Source organism: Aspergillus eucalypticola (assembly GCF_003184535.1).
Source record: "Aspergillus eucalypticola CBS 122712 chromosome Unknown BO83scaffold_25, whole genome shotgun sequence".
NCBI lineage: Eukaryota > Fungi > Ascomycota > Eurotiomycetes > Eurotiales > Aspergillaceae > Aspergillus > Aspergillus eucalypticola.
Window position 1 is genome coordinate 225,919 of NW_020290299.1, and position 18,640 is coordinate 244,558.

The following is an 18,640-nucleotide window of genomic DNA, read 5'->3' on the forward strand; positions in this document are numbered from 1 at the left end:
ATCATATACATAGGTACTAGAGATGTGTTTATACCATTTACTAGAATTTTGTTTGGGGCCGTTGGACTCCAACTCAGTGATTGATTCATTGATCAACCATATCCAATACATGCATACCTTTCATGAACAACTGAATAGTTTGCGCTGGAGAGCACTGCTACCAGCTTAAGTAGTAGTACGTGCTAACTATGGATACTTTGTGCAAGTCTGCAGTCAAGCTTCTTGTCTGGTGGTTATGGCCACCAACCACACGGACCCAATCCGGCCCAAAAGGAGTTGACCAAAGTCTCTCGAGATTGAATTAAGAATAATACAACACATGCATAGTTTGCATACCTCACTGACCCAACAGAAACATATACTATACTCAAGAAAGGAAGGGATACCACATAACAAACCAAGCGCTATGCTTCATCACTCGTTCACGTTCACGTGCCCATGTACACTCTTTCAGTCACTCTCACTCCCTACGATACCTATGCCTACCTTGGGGCTCATTCGCTCTTGCTGCAGAACATAAGTGAGATAATGATAGGAACAAAGCCAAGCCAAGCCCCATACTGGGCTGAGCCTATTGGCTGGGCTTTCGGCTCTCGTAATGCCCGCGCAAATCGTCTACTTCTTTCTGTAACCGGGTCAAATCGGCCAGAATGTCATGCGCGTTTGATGGATGTGGGACGAATTCGTCCTGTGTTACTGGCGCTGTTGGTGCCGCTGTTGTCTCGTCGGCTGGTCTGCCCGATCGGAGACTCTGACCAGTGCTGTCAATGCTGTGGTTGCTGGATCCGCGAGAGCGTCGCGGAGGCGGAGGTGGGGGAAGAGGGTTGTAAAGCGAAGTCCGCTTCGTCGACGATCCTCCTGACGTCGAATGTGAGATTTCTGTGGGCGACACTGGTGCGGCTGCCGAGGGTTCCGGGCGCAGGGTTGAGGTCGCAGTATGCATGGGCTCCTCGGACGGATTACTGCCCGCGCGAGACTCTCGAGTTCGTGATGGTTTCAGAGACCAGCCGCCTGGACTGGGCGGCGGAGATGATGACGATGATGCCGCGCTTGAGTCCTGTGCCACATGAATGGATAACCGCAACGGGTTGACTTTGGACATTGTGGTCTTCGACCGTCTCATCTGGCTATGTCGTCGGCTTAGCGGTGGAGTTGGCGGTCGCTTATGCTGCGATTGACTCCGCCGAAGGGACTCCGCCGACTGCTCAGTCGACCGCGGCTCATCTTTCGGCTTTGCGGAGAAGTAGTCGGACCCTGATTGGGAGGGTCGGGGGGAGTATGATGGCTCAGATGGGGAGCCATGGAAAGAGAAGCGGTTGGTCGTCTTGCCAGGGGTAGTTTGGGCGAAGGAGGGTGTGATACCAGGGCTAGGGGCGATCCGTTTCCCATGATGACTCTTGGGCGGAGGCGGAGGTATCCGGTCCCTGTTACCTGGACGGCTGGCAAGAGGACGTGAACTAGGATCTAATGATGGGGTCAAGCCCGACCCAGCTACTCGAGTAGCTGGACCGGTACGCAGGTCGGACGGTCGAGATACATCCGTGGAGCTGCTGCTGTCGGGCGTCCGGGTGCCTCCGTAAGACGTGGATGAACGCGTCGACACATTCGAACCAGCTACGGGCGCATTCTCGCGAGGCGTGCCAGCCTGTTCCGGGTCTACTGGACGATCATGGGTGCTCCTCTGCGCTGGGAGAGTAATGGCTGCGGGCGGCGCGGATCTCCTGGAGGATAAGGCTGGGTCTGGAACGGTCCTGGTCGATGGCAGGGGGCGATCATCGTCCCGGGAAGGTAGGTGAGCGACCTGGTAGGTGCGTTTGGAATCTAATTCATCAATGTCCTCCTCTTCCTCCGCCTCTCCATCGTCATCGGTCGCATACGACTGCTGGTGGAAGGGGTCCGAAGTAGACTGGTCATCGGAGGAGGCCGTATCGTCGGGATCCGGGGTCAAGGATGCGGGAGGGGTTCGAGGGACAGAGCGGAACGAGGTGGAAGGGAAGGTCACGGAGGGAGCAGGTTTCGAGGGATACAAGGTGAAGGAGGGCTGAGGCAGAGACTGAGGCAGAGAGGGTGCCGGAGCAGGAGCAGGAGTAGGAGCAGCGAAGGTGGTATCTGGGATGGAGAAGGTCAGCATCATGGGTCAGGGACAGCTCCGTCCATCTCGTCCCGACCAGCACGCGACGAACGGTGCGCAGGAACCGGAACCGCCGGACGGACTCACTTTCGGGCTTCTTAGGGCGGAAAGGATTTAATCCAGACATCGCGGAGGAGAAGGGCAGCACTGACCATGGAAGCAAGGAAAAGGAGGGGAGGATTGATGGAAGAGAAGGGGAGGAAGGGGAGGAATGGAAGAAAGGATAGAGGGACGGAGAGGGTAAGTAGCGGAAGACAAGCAAGTCAACAACTGGAGAAAGAGAGACTCTCGGCCACAACCTTACTTTTAGTATGTATTTAGTTAACGTTAACTAGTTACTACTGCTTAGTCCTAGTTTAGTTCCCTTTGGCTTTTACTTTCAAGGTTCCGCGGCTTCCACTACAAGGTTCATAAACTACTATGAACTACTAGATGTGCATACATAGTATAGTATATGTCGGTAAATAGTAGTTCTCACATGCTGCATTCTGCCTGGGTCGTATTCGCCCTCTCTTCACTCCTCATATTCACGGTCACTCTCACACTCACATATTGAAAACAAAAGAGAACATGGATAGATCAATGAAGAAAAAGAGGATAATAATATCGGGGGTAAGAAATGAAAAAAAAACAAAAAGAAGAAATAAGGATATATATGGTACAGTGAAGAACGGTAGATCGGTAGTCGAAGAATATACCAAGCCACGCGGAACCCGACGGACCCTCCCAATAAAACACCTCTTCCAGTTATACAGTCAGTCAAAGAAATGAGAACGATAAAAAAGGAAAAACATCGAATGAACGCGTGCAATCACAAATGGTCGTCACAAGAGTAAGCCCTCCCTCGAAGGTCAATGCCCGAGAAAGCCTGGGTATCAACTCGCCCGTGTATCACGAAAACAATGTCCGCCCGTCGGTCTTCCCCCTCCCCCTTTCAGTCCTAACCATGCAAAAAGAAATCAAATGCAATCTCTTGTTTCTTTCCGTAGTCTATCGTCGTCGTCTTAGCTTTCCTCGTAAACATGCCACTCTTCGTTGCCGAAGAATGACTGCGCCAGCCCCTTGCCACTCTCGGTCGGTTGGCTGAACGCCACCTGCTCCTTGGGAATTTCCATCCCGTAGATGAAGTTGCTCACCACGCAGTCTAACAGGTCCATGGCAATGCCTTTCCGGCGTGAGGAGCCTGATGTCCATATGCGTGAAATGCCCACAATAGCCGGATGCCTTTCCTCTCCCACCGTGACCGACGAGTCCGGTCCATTGCCCGAAACGGCCGATTTCTTGACCGGCCGTGACTCCCAAATCCGCTCCGTCAAGCATGCCCCTACACATCGACTGTCCTTCATGTGCAAAAACACCTTGTACCGGTCCACTTTCTCGGGTACTCCGTTCTGTTGCAGATGCTTGGGCGCTTCCGTTTGACTCCACAGAACCTCGTCCTCGATCGTCGGGGACGACAGCTCCTTGCAAATGACCTCCAGCACCTTCTTCGCTTGGTTCTTCGCGGTCGGAGATGCCTTGCGATCCACAATGACCACATATCCCTCGTCAAACCGTGTAGCTTCGTAGACCCAGCGTGATGCGTTGGCCCGCATGAAGGCCTTCCCCAGATCTACCCCTGTGGAGTTCATATCGTGAAACTTCTTATGCAATGCCGCATCCTCCGTGTTCGACGGCACGTACTCCATGCCACAAGTTGCACACGTCCTCCGTACTTCGTGGCCCAGGTCGATCTGCATCTGCTTCAAGACCGGCGGCTGCTGCTGCGGCTGTGGCGCTTTCTTCTTGGGCGGATCCACCGAGGCGCGCACGCTGTTAGAGTTGACCTCGGTGAGTGGGGTGCCATTGGTGGTGCCGTTGGTGGTAGTGCCATTCGTAACGGGGGTACCATTGCTGGCATCCTTGGTGGCGGACTGTTTACGCTTCAGGAAGGCAAACGTGGGTTTCCGCGTGTTGGCGGGAGGGGGGCTTAATCGCGGTGGGGGAGAAGATGGGGGTGTCGAGAGATCATCTTCCTGCGTGCCTTCGGAGAGAAGAATAGAATTGCGACGCGACGGACTGGACATGATGGCGGCGGAAGACTCGCGGATGGCATATTGGATGCTATTTTCGGCTTCGTCGGAATCATTGCCGGATTGAACGCGTCGTTTTTTGGCGGCAGGCCGTTGGTCATCGTCGTAGACGCGCCAAAGTGGCCGTCCGTAAGTTTTCATCATGAGACCTCTGCGTGGGGGGAATCAAGAGGGGAGTGTGTTAGTTGGGAGTGGCGGCAACCAAGGGATAAGGGAATTAAGGAGCAGGGGCATGATTTCAACAACGTACCGCTTGAATGAGTTTGTCACAGTCCACGGCATCTCCCTTTCTGATGTACCAGAGGCATTCAAGCGAGGTAAAACATTTATGGCAGAGGTCGTAATTCTAGATGGAAGAGAAGGAGGTAGGAAGGAGAAAGTAGGAGGAAGAAGAAATCGAGAGAAGCAGGGAGAGCCGATCGATGATGCAGTGGAATGAGCTGCCTGACGGAATGCCAGGAAATTATTATGGATTGGGAAGGGCGGATTTGGCGGTCGCCGATCGACGGGAAACGCGTGAGAATCACTGGTCTAAACCACATTCAGTCATATTGCTGCCTTTTCGATTTCTACCCTTTATATAGATAGTTACTCACCAGCTGATGAATGATGATGACACAGATGAGAGTGTGAATCAGCAGAGGCAGCAGCTGATATTTATTCCCTTTTTTTTTTTTTTTTTTTTTTTTTTTTTTTTTTTTTTTTTTTTTTTTTTTTTCCTTTATATAATAATTTGATATTCCCGTGTATCAGCAAGCTCTAAGCTGATGATGATGCTGCTCCCCCCACATCCCAGCTATATAACTAACAATGATGAAAATAACCCACGGTGGCGTCGTGTCCGCAGGATGCAACAACAACAGAGTCATGAATGAATGTTCATTCATTCAGAACCACCAACCACCTCCGAATACTAGTGAAAAGTACTTGAACAAGGTGATACGTGTGGAACACCCACACTCACTAACAGCCAAAGAAATTTGAAGCAGATGAAAAGATTCAAATCACAAACGCCCTAGCTGTTACTGGACGAACGAGAGAATGAGCTTACTTTATGAGTAAAGTTCCCAGGTCGATGCTGTGCCCATCGACTCATTCTGCCGTCCCGTACTTCGCCTCCTTATATCATGAGCCCCCAACCAACCAGACTCTGTGGTGCAACACCACTCCTGAGTAAGTGGACTCTTCCCCGTATGTATGAACAAGTCGGTGGCAGCTGAGGTGGCCAGCCTCGTCACTTCCATCTTCCCTCTCCTGGTGATGATATACACGATTAAATAAAATTAAATTTGATTCATCCCATTTTCCCATTCGTGCATCTCCCCGTTCGTCTCTTCTGTCACTCCACATAGTATACTAGTAGTATTTGATGAGTGGCTCCGTACTCCGTAAACACAACAATCCATCCATCCATCCATCCATCGTTAACAACCCTACTAATGGTGTGAGGCAAATCCCACCAGATCGACTGGAAACAAGCGCCGTTCTCAGTCTTTCTCTTACTCTTTTTCTTTTTCTATCTGGTTCTTATCGCTCCCCCAACCTCGCCCTTGCTGAACAAACTAACCAACACCGATGCCTTACTGGGCCACAGCCATGTTCTGGCACTGCCTTGCCGGCAATTGACTTGCAGCTTGGGTCCTCAGCTTTGTTCCGGGATTGGATGTGATGGCTACACAGGGCTCCCGGCTGATCTTGATCTACTTAACACATCGGTGGCCTCTCTCTATCCCTTCCCCTCTCCTCTGTTTCTGTGATTTGTTTTGTCTCTTCCCTTATCTGAAAATGGCTATGTGATCCATTCTTGGGCTGCTCCAGGCCAGCTGTCACACCACATGGGGGGTGGGTTGTCTTTTTCTTGTCCTTACATGATGTGTCTTTTATGTCATCGCAGCCTAGACTGGCCAAATACGTAGCCAACAACCCAAAGCAAGTCACTCCAAGTCAAAGCAAATCACTGACAGCCGGATCGAAGATGCCGATCGTGAGGACCGATCATGAGAACGCAGATCGTCCATCTAAGTAGCTTATTTTGCTTTTTCTCTATCTCCTCATTGTCCCTCATCCAAGGCAAGACTTGTCACCTTTCGCCTCCCGTCCTGTGAGGGGGTTTTGCCAGTAGATGGTAGATCCGACGCCTCTGATTGCTTCCAAGTCGTTTGAACCTGTACAGAGAATTGCATTTCTCCATCCCTCTCAATGACTAAATAGATTAGATAGATAGATAGTACAACTGCAGCTGCAGCTGCGTACCCCCAATCAAGGAGAATGAAGTCAGTTCGCATGTAGATGGACAGATCCGAGGCGGGGCACCACAACCGGCCCATCAAACGACTGTACTGTTACAAACTGGCCAGATGCCGACGCGACAAGCTGTTATCGGTAGAACAATGATGGCTTTTCTAAAGGCTACTTGGAGCACACAGTGGCCCGGCAGTCACGCCTCTGTGCAACCGGGAGGGTTACACTTCAGGGTACTGTGTACGAGGGTATCCCCTGCAAAGGTGGGCATGGGCACGGATTCCGGAGATACTGCCATGGTGGGGGGGTTAATCCGACAGATGCTTGATGAAGAGTTCAGGAGGTGACGGGGAAAGGAGGAAGGGCGTTGCGAGCCGTAATGTTAGTTAACTAATGAGTCTTACATCTGAGTAAGACACGGAGTAAGACCATCATTCTAGTTAGTTAGCTAGCTAGTGACACTTCCTGAAGGAGTAAACTAACTCGTTAACGGGTTTTGAGGTCAGGAACTGAGCCAGTGATCCGTCTATTTAATCCGAGTACGAGAGAGAGAGAGAGAGAGAGAGAGAGAGAGAGAGAGAGAGAGGCCATGGTGGTTAGCAGGTGACTACTTACTATTCCCGAGTCACTAACTAGTTAACTCACTCTTCATCTAATCACATATTCAAACCCCGAGTGAAGGAAGCTAACGAGGCTGACGGATGCGAATCTGGCGTGAAGAAAAGCAAAGCAGACCAATGATGGCAGGAAGAGGAATGCACCGGTCCAATGCATTGCTGATCGGAGATTACACGATAATCTCAGGTCATTGGACCAAGCCATGTTCTAAGTAGTTGAGACTTTAGCCCATGAGAAAGAAGGAATCCATCAATGCATGGATGGCCCGGCGGGCACATCCTGCAACTTGTTCATCCACTGGGACTGATTTCCTTCCCATATTCCACTACTACTATCCCAGTAAGTCAGTACCTACAATAGAGTTGTTTACAGGCATATACTATATCTATCAGTTATCATAGGTAGCTGTCCTTGGGTTGCTGAAATGGCTGGACCGAAATGTATGGAACCGGGAAATGACCCTAGCAAAGAGAGTTTGGAACCAAGACGAGATTTCTGCATTGTTTTTCCATCCCGAAACTCCGCCGGGCGGCCAGCCCCCAAACTGCCACCAATGGATTACCCCGGCGCTGCTACTGCTACTGACTGCTACTGCCGCTGTCTTCTGTCGCTCTCGGGGACTTTTTTCTGGTCTTGATTTTTCGCCCATTCTTCTTCTGCCCTTCAAGTGAGGGGAATCTGCATTGCGATAACGTGAGAGACACTGTCAGAGAGAATAAGAAGGAAGGGGGCAGAAAGAATATTATAAAAAAGGAAAAAGGAAAAAAGAAAAGGAAAATCGAAAAGCTATTGCTTTGCTGCTCACACCATCGTTTTATTATAAACTCCCGCTGAGCCTAGTCTCCTTCTTCATCGCCGCCTTCGTTTTCCCATCTTTTTTTTTCCTCTCGTACTTTTCCTCGCTTTACTTTTTTCCCACTTCCCCAAACCTCCATTGCGGTCTCAATTCCCCATTAATCTCAACCAGCAACATTCCAAGAGAGGAATATAGTTGCAGGTATAATTCCAAGGATTGAGAAAAGCTCTGCTTCGGGATTCCTCTCTCATCTTGCACCATCACCCATCAATCAATTCGCATCATGTCGGATCCTATCCAGGTTGCCGGGAAGAGAAAGCGTGCCAGTACGTTCCCCCCCAATTGCAATTTAAACCCGCGGTTCGCTCTTTAATCGCTCGCTGCTTTTCCCTGCGTTTCCCTGCTTTTCCCCCCCCAAACTGCTCAGCCTTAGCTGTCATCTCATGTACAGCCGGTGACAACCTCGTGCTATTCCCCGCCTGATTTTTCTTATCGCCAACGCGGGAGATCAACATTCCTTTTTTTTTCTCTCTTACTTTTTCTTCACGGCTGTCTTTCTTTGTCTATCGCAAACTCATCATCCATCATCTGGTGGGATAAATCCCTGCATCGCTATTATTTCTACGTTGTTTGTCTCTTCCACAATCACCATTTTTCCTATTTTTGTCTCTGTGATACGCCCTGTCTATCGCATCACCCAGTGTCCAGCTCCATCTCAGCTTCATAATCTTCAACCGACCGCGTGGATTTGTCTTTTTTGCTATCTCACCAATCAACAATGGTTGCTGACTCGACTGAACCTGCAGGGACGCAATCCTGCCCGCCTCCCGAATTGCCCCAGCTCGTTGCGGAACAGCACACTCCCATCCCCGCTCATGACAAGGAGACCCAGCGTCTGATTGTCGTTCTCTCCCATGCCAGCTTGGAAACCTACCGGGCTTCCAGCGGACGCAATGGTTCCGGTCGTGATGAGAAGTACTCCCTGCTCAACAGCGATGAGCACATTGGTGTCATGCGTAAGATGAACCGGGATATCAGTGAGGCTCGCCCGGATATCACACATCAGGTTAGTTGCTCTGTCTGGGATAGCCAGCAATGGTTTGGTGGCTAGTTGCTAATGATAAATGCTCATTAGTGCCTGCTCACCCTGCTCGACTCCCCCGTGAACAAGGCGGGCAAGCTGCAGATCTTCATCCACACTGCCAAGGGTGTCTTGATCGAAGTGAACCCTAGCGTGCGCATTCCTCGTACGTTCAAGCGATTCGCTGGTTTGATGGTGCAGCTGCTGCACCGCCTCTCCATCCGTTCCACCAACTCCCAGGAGAAGCTCCTGAAGGTCATCAAGAACCCTATCACCGACCACCTCCCCCCCAACTGCCGCAAGGTGACCCTCAGTTTCGAAGCCCCCGTGGTGCGCACTCGCGACTACATCGAATCGCTGGGCCCCAAGGAGAGCGTCTGTATCTTCGTGGGTGCCATGGCCAAGGGACACGATGACTTTGCCGACTCCTTCAAGGACGACACGATTTCCATCAGTAACTACAGCTTGAGTGCCAGTGTCGCATGCAGCAAGTTCTGCCATGCCGCCGAGGAGGTGTGGGATATTGTCTGAGCGCAGGACCTCGGACGCTCCTATCCCGCTTCTCAGGAATGGCCAAAGCTTGACGAGGTGACGAATTTCCTTGCGCCCATACATCTGAAACGGTACGATCGAGAAACGGTCAGCGGGTCCTAGCTCGGGGACAAATTTGTCTTCCGCGCGTTGTTCGCGTATTCTCTCTGCCTTGGGTGTATTTGCATCGCTTGCTGTTCTCTGCACGTCTTGATGGGTTTTCGTGTCTGTTTTCTTGCGCCTCGCGTCGCGGTCGCCGCTAGACTGCTGGATGCGATATCTGGAAACTAAGATCGCCTCATTTATTTGGACCCCGTGATGAACTGGCAGGCCCTCTTTGCTTCGGCGGGCCTGCGCCGGTGGGTGGGTGTCACGGCACGGCCCACCGGCCCCCAGTTTCTTCTGATTGATCCCTCTGTTTTGAGTTCTGCAGGTTCGAATTGCCTCGACGAGGATCTGGGTTTTTTTTCTTCCAAATATCTTAGGTGGGTGTGATCTAATCACTGTAATCTACAACGCCCCATCTGGGGTGTTGTACACACTGTTGCAGTCTCGCATGCGAGATCTTATCTATATAGCAGCACGAATACACCAGATACATTTACCATCGAGGCACAACCATGGACACGGAGGTCTGACACCCGCCGTTCAGCCCCTGCCCAGATACTCGATCCTACTTCCTCCCCCCCCTTTGTCTTCCCTTACAGACTTTGATGATCCTAAATGGTCCTCTGATCGGATCACTAGCATCTAGTAGAATACCTGTCAGTAGTAGACCCAGCCGTAGATGCCCGTAGCCATAGGGAGGGGCTCCCTGGAGACCCGGAAATTCAGACGGAAGCTGGTGGCCCTTGCGCCGGTGACGTTCGCTGTGTGATGGTGCCAATTAGCCAATTGGCCGGATGACTTGAACCGGTCGGACCATGAGGATGGTCGGAATCATCTGGAGGCACGAGAGTGACCGTAGAAGCAGGAAAGAAGCAGAACAAGTGGGAAACCCAGCGAACAGAAGGAGAGGGAGGGGCTGCACATGATGAGGAGGGGAAGAGTGGGTTTGTGCCTGAGGCCGGCCCCGCCAGTGTCTCTCCCCGACTTTTTGACTCACTTTTCCCTTTTCTCTCTTTCTCTGTCTATACTCCATACTTCTCAACCTTCTCTCCCTCGTCTTCCTTCTCTCTTCCTTCTCGGATGAGAGACGGGAATCCTGACTATCGCTGACTCACATCTCTGAGCTCTTAAAATTTGTCAGAGGAGTCTTTGTTCGCTCCCAAAGTAGCACTAGCAACAGTATTGATGGGCAGGTCAATCGGGTGGTCCCGGTGGCTGGGGACGGAGTCTCCTGTTCGACGTGGCATGCAGCCATCGCAGCAAGTGGATCGCCCACCGGGTTCGAATGGATAACTCCGTACATGAAACCAATGGAGCATCTCAATCATCCATCTAGTCATTTGACGACGCTACAAACACCGATGATGCTGTTGGCTGCTGAGCCATCCCATCCACTTCCGGCGAGAAACGGATATCACCGTATATCACCAACTAACTCCATGATGACAGAATGATGGTGATATTCACATCCTTTTATTCGTCATTTTCCGGAAAGAATCTTGATTCTAGATGCTCCTATACGGAATATACCTTTCTTTTTGTCGTGCCGGGAGGGAATGATCCACGCCGCAGCATCGCCGGACTGGAGGAACATCTGGCGGTCAGATCGCACCGGCCAGCGACTAACAGCAGCAAATGTGCCCGAAGCAGGAACAAAACCCCCCCATCGGTCAAGCAGATTTGCCCCTCAGTGGCTCCCCTCTCTTTCTCTCCCTACTATTTTTCCTCAACACGGCTGCTTGCTGACATGCCCGTATGCGATTCGTTGTTCCCTCGTGATTGGCGACCTCCCCAAGGCGTTTGTCTGATGTCCAATCCTGGACCCTAGCCGAGTGAGCCCGTCGTTACAATCAATGATTTAGGTTAGGTCTTCAAAGAAAGTCAAGGGAATTTCCCCCCAATCCCTTCTTTGACGCCGGTCTACGCACCTGTCGCGGTTTCAGCGTCTGTTTTTCGTTTGGTAGCTGCCGTCTCCACCACTGCCAATCCCCTTCATCCACCTTGTCCTGGACCCTCTCGCCTCACTCAAGTTCCCTTTTGGACAAGATGCTGCTGTCTACCCTTGGCTCCTGCGTAGTCCCCACCGTTTTCTGATAGGCGCCCCGTCCGCCGCGACAGGGCCACCTACAGCACCGTCCGCCAGTCTTTCCCCACGATGACCTGGCGGCCATCTTGAGTTTTCGTACCCCTCGATATTAGCTTCACCGAAAAAATAACATCATGGGTCGTCTGAGTATGTGTCAGAGTGGGTGGCGGCCTTGCGATAGCACCCTCCGAGCCTATCCCCTTTGGCAACTTCCTGCAGACTGAGCCTAGACGATGTTGATGCCTCGTGGATTATACTGGGCATCGTTCGGATGCCGTGCGAGTCTATGCAAGCCTGCCTGCGATAACCGGCCTAGTCTAGTCGTGCTCCACGGTTGGAACAACTGGTCGAGTTTCCATGATAATTTGCTCCCCCTTGTAAGCTTCTGACCGCTCGTGATTGGATCCCAAGTTGGGCATGTCGGGGGCATACTCCTGAACTCCTAAGGTTGGCCTGCATTTTGCCTTGAAATACTAGTGCTGCTTCTCGCCGGCTTCTCTCCATTTCTCTCTCATGATTTCATGGGTCTCTCCTATCTATCTCTCCAGTCTTTGTGTATATATATCCTCCTGTTCTCTTACTCGCTTCTGAGTCTGCAATCGACTTTTTGATCTCTCCTGTTGGTGGATCTCTCTCCATCTGAGATCTACTATTTATCTTGTCTCGCTGCTCCCCCTCCATACCTCTTTTTTCTTCCCTCCCCTGACTTCACCTCTTTATACCACGACTCGCAAAGGGATATACCCAGCGAGTCCACACAGACATGCCCGTCTCTCACCTCACCCTGACGGTTGCTCACCTGCCTACCTCCACATCTTTCTTTCTTTCCTGCCTACAACCTCTGGGGTACCAATTCATTGGACGTCACGATGACTACATTGGTTTCGGTCAAAAGACCGGCGAGCCCGCAGATTTCTGGATCACGGAACAAAAACCAGGGTATGTTTCCGTCAATGCTACTTTGATTCGTGTTACGAGAACTAACTGTGACCTTGCAGCGTACCTGCAGGTGCCGCTCATGTCGCCTTCCCTGCAGCATCCAAGGATGCTGTGAGCACCTTCTTTATCAATGCCCTCAAGGCAGGAGGCAAGATCCATGGCGAGCCTAAGCAACGCGACTCCGACTCTGGTTACTACAGCGCCGCCGTCATCGACTTTGATGGCAACAGCATTGAGGCAGTATACCGCCCTAGCATCTCATCAGCCCGCTCAGAGGTCCGGTCCGTGGCCAAGTCTGTGGCCAAGTCGGAAGCCAGATCTGAAGCCAGGTCTGAGCTCACTAGGCCAGCCCTGGCTTTGCTCGAGAACGGCTCGGTTGTATCGAAGGCGAGCAGCAAAGCCAGCTCAGTCCGTCCCGAGAGCGTTGCGCCTCCCAAGTCTGAAGCTCGCTCGTATGTTTCCAGGTCCTCGACGGCCGTGGACAGAGCGCCTCCCCCGTACGAGCGCGCGCCGTCCACCATCAGCATTAGCCGTGAATCCCAGCAGCCTCGCGAGATGCAGCCAGCCCCGTCGCCCACGTATATTGTGCACCACACGACTCACACCACCACTCAGCACAAGACTGACGATGGTAAGACGGCCAAGACCATTGTCGGTACCCTGATTGGCGCTGCGGCTGGCGCTGCACTCGCATATGCCATGACCAAGTCCGACTCCTCAGAACAACATTCCGAGGGCAGTACCCCTCCCCCGCAGTATTCGCCCCGGGACATTGTCCAGATGCTCTCCCCGTCCCAAGCACCCTCTCAAGCCCAGGAAGAATACCCTGGCTACAAGGCTATCGAGGCTCCTCCCCCGCGGAGCGTTTATTCTTCTCGGTCGGATGCCCGCCCGGGCCTCACCCGCAGTGTGACCTCGAAGAACCCCCGCGCAGACACCATCTACGAGGGCACGGAGTTTGTCCCCCGCGGCGGCAGCGTCTATCTCGATGAGAATGGCCGTCGAGCCTCCGAGGGCAGCGTGTACACCACCAAGGATATCCCCCTGCGAGCGATCGAGTACGCCCCGCCGGCCGATTCCCGAGGCTACCAGAGCACCCTGGTCAGCAGCTTCCGTGAGGACAAGTCGCGGGCGATGGATGGTGGCAGCGTCTACTCATCCGCCACGGTTCGGCCTCCCTCCAAGGCCAACTACCAAGAGTCCCACCACAGCTCTCATCACTCCTCGCACCATTCCTACCACTCCGTGAGCCGATCGCAAGCCGGCAGCACCGCCTCTTCCAACCGCACTGCCCGCCAGGTTCCTCTCCCGGAGGGATCCATTGCCTCCTTCGCCTCTTACCGCAGCGGTGCCAAATCGGGCGTCTCCGCTCGTGAGGTTCCTCTTCCCGAGAGTGTCGTCGACCTCGACGTCCAGAGCCACGTCACCCCTGACGACTCGATCAGTCAAGTGGACGACTCCCGGCGGTCCTCCTACTCGCACCGGTCGCATGCTTCCAAGAGCCCTTCCAAGGTGTCGAAGCACTCCAAGTTCGACGAGCCCGTCAAGCCCAGCGACAGTGTCAGCCAAGTCTCTACCAACGTCTCCAGAGCGTCTCAGCGGACCATGAAGGCTGGTGGTAGTGGTGGTGGCGGCAGTGTCGCTCCGTCCAAGGCTGCCTCGAAAGTGAGTCGCCGAACTGCCAGCCAGGTGGCTTAGCTTCTGCACATTTTACATTCTTCTTTTCTCCTTGTTCAAACGTAGCTTCCACATGGCTGCGATAATTACACCATCATATTTGCATTACAGACCTTGTATGTGAGGCACAACTGTTACTCTACTACATTTTTACATATTGGTTTGGGGAAAGCATGAAACCTGGCGTTTGATTTATATGTTATTCAATGGGTTGGTCGTGTTCTTCAGATATATTTCGTTTGGCATTTATCTGCGATTATATACTATACTATACGTACTGCATAAGAATGTTTGAATCTGCGTTTTATTATCTTTATTCCTGCATGAAACATTGAGCATTTTTTTTGGGAGGGTGTCAAGGCGCAGAATGCATATATGAATACATGGAATTTCCGGATTATTGAGCTGGTTCCTAGAAGGAATCCATTATATTAGACTCTAGTTAACTTAGCGGACACGTCCTGGTATAGTCACCTCAATTCAGCAAGACGCACCTGACTCGTCTAGATACTAGCACTCAACTTCAAGAGAAAAACACTATAAAATCAACACATAAAACATACCAGTCCCAAGTAGCCGTAAATACAATAAGACTAGATTGAAGCCAAAACCAAATCCTGCTTCAATATATATAATACTATACTACAATCCTCCCTCCCTCTAAGGACTATCCCCATCTAAACAGCATACTACTACCTAGTAGTAGTACCAATCAACACACAATCACCATTCCCCTCAGATAACATTAACCACTCCATAAACACCCCAACATAAATACAATCTACTCCCCCTCCCCATCCAAGACCTATAGTAAGAAAAAAATAACAAACAAATCACCTCAAAAACTCATGCCCCAACAACTCCCCCGCCGTCCACCTCTCCTCCGGCATCCACTTCAACATATCCCTCATAAACCCCAAGAAGACTTCTTTCTCCGTACCAGCCAAACGCCTTTCCAAAGATTCGAGCGATATATTCCCGGGGATAGGCGCTTCATCGTGCGCAATCCAGTTACCTTATACCCATCATATCAGCATTATAATTCCTTCCACTCTAACACAATAATTTGAAAGAAAATGGGGGAGGAGGAGGAAGGGTATACTAACCCCCCTCATCAAAACACTGCGCCGTGGTCTCACTCCTGCATACAAACTCCCCCGGTGGCGGTGATCCAATCACCGCTACCATACGCGCTACATGGCGGAATGGATCGTGGTGGCGGCCTGTTTTAGGGTCGAATATGTCGTTTCCGAAGAGGTGTTCGCCTTCGAAGAGGGACCATATCTATCATCATCATCATAGTAAGTATATCAATAAGTCAAATTATCAACCACACACACACAACTCATACACAAATCAAACAACCAACCAACAGGAAGAGAAAGGAGAAGATGGGGACTTACAACACCCGCCACCCCCCAAACATCAACAGCACACCCCCAATCCATCTCAAAGATGACCTCCGGCGCACGGTAAATACTCGGCTGGATGAAGGGTCCTGAATTCATCTGCACAGTGCCGATGCGCGCTTCGCTAAAGTCGCAGAGCGTGGGGAGGCCGTAGTTCTTGTTTCCTTTGGGAGGGGGGAAGGGGCGAGATTTGTAGATGGTACGTTGGGGGGGTGGGTCAGTAGTTAAAGATACTATCTTCCTAGGGCTTGGGGATGTTGATTCTGCGGCTGCGAAGGAGGGGAGGAGGGATGTGTCGTGGAGGGTGAGGAGGATGTTGTCTGGTTTTAGATCTATATTTATTTTTTTTAATATATAGTATATACATTAGTCAATGATTTAGTTGGTAGATATAGATGGAATAGAAGAAGAAGAAGATGGTAGTACCAGTATGAATCACCCCCGCCTCCGCATGCAGAAAGTCCAGCGCGAGTAAAATCCGCTTGATAGTCATTTTCAGCAAGGGTAGATCGAACGGTCTAGGATTTAGTTGTAGCATGTCGAGAAGGGACATGGTCATGGGTTGGAGGAGGAGACATTGGTGTATACTACTCCCTTTTCCTTCTCCTCCTCCTTCTTCTTCTTCTCCTTCGGATACTGCTGTATTCTGCAATTCAAAAGAATCATACACCTCGCGAATCAACGATTGCCCCGGATGTGAAGACCCCTTGTTAACTACGTTGGCGAGATGTTCATACACTCTGTACTCACGGTTATGAGAGTCCTTCGTTGGTATTGAGGTGGAGATTTTGAGGACTTTGTATTCATTGTTAAGTTCTTTATCATTATTGTTGGTGGATCTTGATCATAGAAGTCATGTTCGTATGTACATCGTTAGATAATCTTATTTATTATATGTAGGATAGGGGATATTGCACACCGAAGATCCCGACATACCCAGCTTGTGGAAGTACTTCCGTAGCCGAGTTTCCCTATGATTTGGTATCGGGAGTGGTAGATGTCGCCTATGTTGACGGGGTAGTATTGCTTGGGGTTGTAGTAGGGGAGGGTTTCTTCTTCGATGGGGATGTCTCTAGGAAGGTAGTGATGGGATGTATATTTTCTAATTGATGGGGGTATTCGACGGATGGTTTGAATTCTTAGAGGTCTTGGTAGAGATGCCATTGGGGTTGATTTATTCTGTAGTAAATGGATATAGGTTGATTGATGGTGGAATGGATGGGGAGTCAATCAGCGCATAGCTTCCCCTTGTTAGCCTCAGGCACCGATATGACTACTATAGATGATATGTCGAGTGTACTGTCCGTATAAGCAAACATGCGAACTACACCGCCAGTTGAGTCGGGCTACCATGATCTACACCTACACTGCTGATGGCACACGATCCACTGGTAATTGGTTCCTGCTAATGGTTCCTACTGATTGGTCCTACTGAAGAATACAAGCCACCAAATCCCTTACCAGCAGCATCGCCAATTAACCAACCCTCACTTCTCTCATCTCCTCTCCTCATCCCCGGTTATCCATTTCCACCACCCAGAGGCTTCAGCCTCACGACCGTACCAGTACCCAGCATCCTCCCCTCAACCCCGACCCGAGGAATTATCGAAAACCACACCCTTCCTGGGGCCTTATGTTCATCAGGTAACATTTATCCGACTCCATTGAGTGAAAATAAAAAATGCCATGAATGCATAATGAGAAGTGGTCATAATGATCGTTGGATATGACATTTCCCCCGCAAATAAAAAGGAGAAAGCGAAAATAAGGGGGTAAACGCGGAATTCCAGACACACGCAAATAGTTCACGGAGAATAACAAGGAAAGGATCTACGATCACGGTACGCCAGGCTTCGGATCTGATCTAACGGAGCGAAAGAAGACGCAGAAGCGGATTGGGAAGACCAAGGTGGCCGTGTAAATTGAATTGCGAAGATCAGATGGCATATTTGCGAGTCCATTCCCGCGCGGTCGCTTCGTACCGGGGACGGTCCGTCTTGTACACGTGAGCGATTTCCGGCACCAACGGGTCGTCGGGGTTGGGGTCTGTGAGCATGGAGCAGATCGAAAGTAGCACTGCAGCAGATTAGGATATGCGTCAATAGCGTCTGTAGGTAGAAAACATACCCTTCGAGATTGTGAGAGCAGGACTCCACTGGTCTCTGAGAATGTCAAGGCAGATGCTGCCGTTGGCGTTGATGTTGGGGTGGTAGATCCGAGTGGTGAAGTTGACCTTCGGGGGCTTGAATGGGTAGTCGGTGGGGAAGTGGATGTTCAGGAAGAAAACACCTCCTGAGTAGGGGGAGTCACCCTGGAAGTCGCGTTAGCAAATAATTCCCCCAAAATAACAAAGCTAATGACACCGTTGAGTGCCGCAAGGTCCTCCCGACAAAGGAACAGAGACACTTGCTACATCCGGACGTCACAGAAGAAATCCGGGGATACTCACAGGACCCATGATAGTTGCTTGCCAGTGGAACTGTACAGCAAAGCAATGTCAGTATTCATTTCAGGCATTATGTCGTTGATCAAGAGGTCTGAGGCAAATCTGCGTTGGATTGCCCCGCCGCAGTCGGCGAAAGCGGCAATGCGACCGTGTGCAACGAGGGGTCGGAGGGGTGAAACCATACCAGGTCATCTCCGGAAGGACCAGCAGAGCAAGAAGAGGGGGGATCACTGTAAAATGAAGACAACCACGTTAGCGCAGTTCTATACATGCCCTGGCAATGCGTGATAACACAGGTGCTGTCTAGCGGAGGGTAGACGAACGCCCCGCGGCTGTGGTGGGGTGTAACACCAGGCGGCGGCAAAGAGGCAGGCGAGGGGAAACAAGATGATGAGGACAAGTCTTACCGGCCGAGGTCAGTGAGTTCCTTGTTAATTCTCTTGAGAGCCATGGCGAATGTGTGATGTGTAAAGAATGGAGAGGATCTCCTAGGTTAAAAGTGCAA

At 51.1% G+C, this 18,640-nt stretch overlaps 6 protein-coding genes across 6 annotated transcripts; 2 read left to right on the top strand and 4 right to left on the bottom strand.

The window, feature by feature from the left end:
• Positions 1–291: 291 nt before the first annotated feature.
• BO83DRAFT_381121 (uncharacterized protein) lies at positions 292–2,321 on the bottom strand. Its single transcript, XM_025531912.1, has one exon. The coding sequence runs from the start codon at positions 2,132–2,134 to the stop codon at positions 572–574; it is 1,563 nt and encodes a 520-aa protein (XP_025384881.1). The 5' UTR covers positions 2,135–2,321; the 3' UTR covers positions 292–571.
• An 814-nt stretch (positions 2,322–3,135) lies between these two features.
• Positions 3,136–4,864, bottom strand: BO83DRAFT_367296 (ESCO family N-acetyltransferase; the record flags this gene model as incomplete). Its single annotated transcript, XM_025529755.1, has 3 exons — positions 4,800–4,864; positions 4,454–4,734; positions 3,136–4,354 (listed from the first exon to the last, which is right to left on the bottom strand). Exons 2-3 carry the CDS (start codon positions 4,483–4,485, stop codon positions 3,136–3,138), a joined length of 1,251 nt encoding a protein of 416 aa, XP_025384882.1. The 5' UTR covers positions 4,486–4,734; positions 4,800–4,864.
• A 3,067-nt stretch (positions 4,865–7,931) lies between these two features.
• Positions 7,932–9,790, top strand: BO83DRAFT_112094 (18S rRNA pseudouridine methyltransferase). The gene is made up of 3 exons (XM_025525942.1): positions 7,932–8,184; positions 8,665–8,924; positions 8,994–9,790. The coding sequence occupies exons 1-3, from the start codon at positions 8,142–8,144 to the stop codon at positions 9,468–9,470; spliced, it is 780 nt and encodes a 259-aa protein (XP_025384883.1). The 5' UTR covers positions 7,932–8,141; the 3' UTR covers positions 9,471–9,790.
• A 2,637-nt stretch (positions 9,791–12,427) lies between these two features.
• On the top strand, positions 12,428–14,301 carry BO83DRAFT_430115 (VOC family protein; the record flags this gene model as incomplete). Its single annotated transcript, XM_025535502.1, has 2 exons — positions 12,428–12,603; positions 12,663–14,301. The coding sequence occupies 2 exons, from the start codon at positions 12,428–12,430 to the stop codon at positions 14,299–14,301; spliced, it is 1,815 nt and encodes a 604-aa protein (XP_025384884.1).
• Positions 14,302–14,972: 671 nt separating this feature from the next.
• On the bottom strand, positions 14,973–16,868 carry BO83DRAFT_410605 (putative protein kinase). The gene is made up of 5 exons (XM_025534232.1): positions 16,609–16,868; positions 16,116–16,528; positions 15,684–16,021; positions 15,387–15,564; positions 14,973–15,295 (listed from the first exon to the last, which is right to left on the bottom strand). Exons 1-5 carry the CDS (start codon positions 16,851–16,853, stop codon positions 15,114–15,116), a joined length of 1,356 nt encoding a protein of 451 aa, XP_025384885.1. The 5' UTR covers positions 16,854–16,868; the 3' UTR covers positions 14,973–15,113.
• Positions 16,869–17,221: 353 nt separating this feature from the next.
• BO83DRAFT_381125 (putative ubiquitin conjugating enzyme (UbcD)) lies at positions 17,222–18,636 on the bottom strand. Its single transcript, XM_025531913.1, has 4 exons — positions 18,543–18,636; positions 18,139–18,365; positions 17,817–18,000; positions 17,222–17,765 (listed from the first exon to the last, which is right to left on the bottom strand). Exons 2-4 carry the CDS (start codon positions 18,145–18,147, stop codon positions 17,626–17,628), a joined length of 333 nt encoding a protein of 110 aa, XP_025384886.1. The 5' UTR covers positions 18,148–18,365; positions 18,543–18,636; the 3' UTR covers positions 17,222–17,625.
• Between the last annotated feature and the right edge of the window lie 4 nt (positions 18,637–18,640).

Coding starts and splice junctions, on each gene's coding strand:
- BO83DRAFT_381121 (XM_025531912.1), bottom strand. CDS start 2,134: ATGATGCTGACCTTCTCCATCCCAGATACCACCTTCGCTGCTCCTACT.
- BO83DRAFT_112094 (XM_025525942.1), top strand. CDS start 8,142: ATGTCGGATCCTATCCAGGTTGCCGGGAAGAGAAAGCGTGCCA. Junction 8,185..8,664: donor CGGGAAGAGAAAGCGTGCCA/GTACGTTCCCCC, acceptor CTGAACCTGCAG/GGACGCAATCCTGCCCGCCT. Junction 8,925..8,993: donor GCCCGGATATCACACATCAG/GTTAGTTGCTCT, acceptor AATGCTCATTAG/TGCCTGCTCACCCTGCTCGA.
- BO83DRAFT_410605 (XM_025534232.1), bottom strand. CDS start 16,853: ATGGCATCTCTACCAAGACCTCTAAGAATTCAAACCATCCGTCGAATA. Junction 16,529..16,608: donor TGGGTATGTCGGGATCTTCG/GTGTGCAATATC, acceptor TCTATGATCAAG/ATCCACCAACAATAATGATA. Junction 16,022..16,115: donor GGCGGGGGTGATTCATACTG/GTACTACCATCT, acceptor AAATAAATATAG/ATCTAAAACCAGACAACATC.
- BO83DRAFT_381125 (XM_025531913.1), bottom strand. Junction 17,766..17,816: donor TGCTCTCACAATCTCGAAGG/GTATGTTTTCTA, acceptor AATCTGCTGCAG/TGCTACTTTCGATCTGCTCC.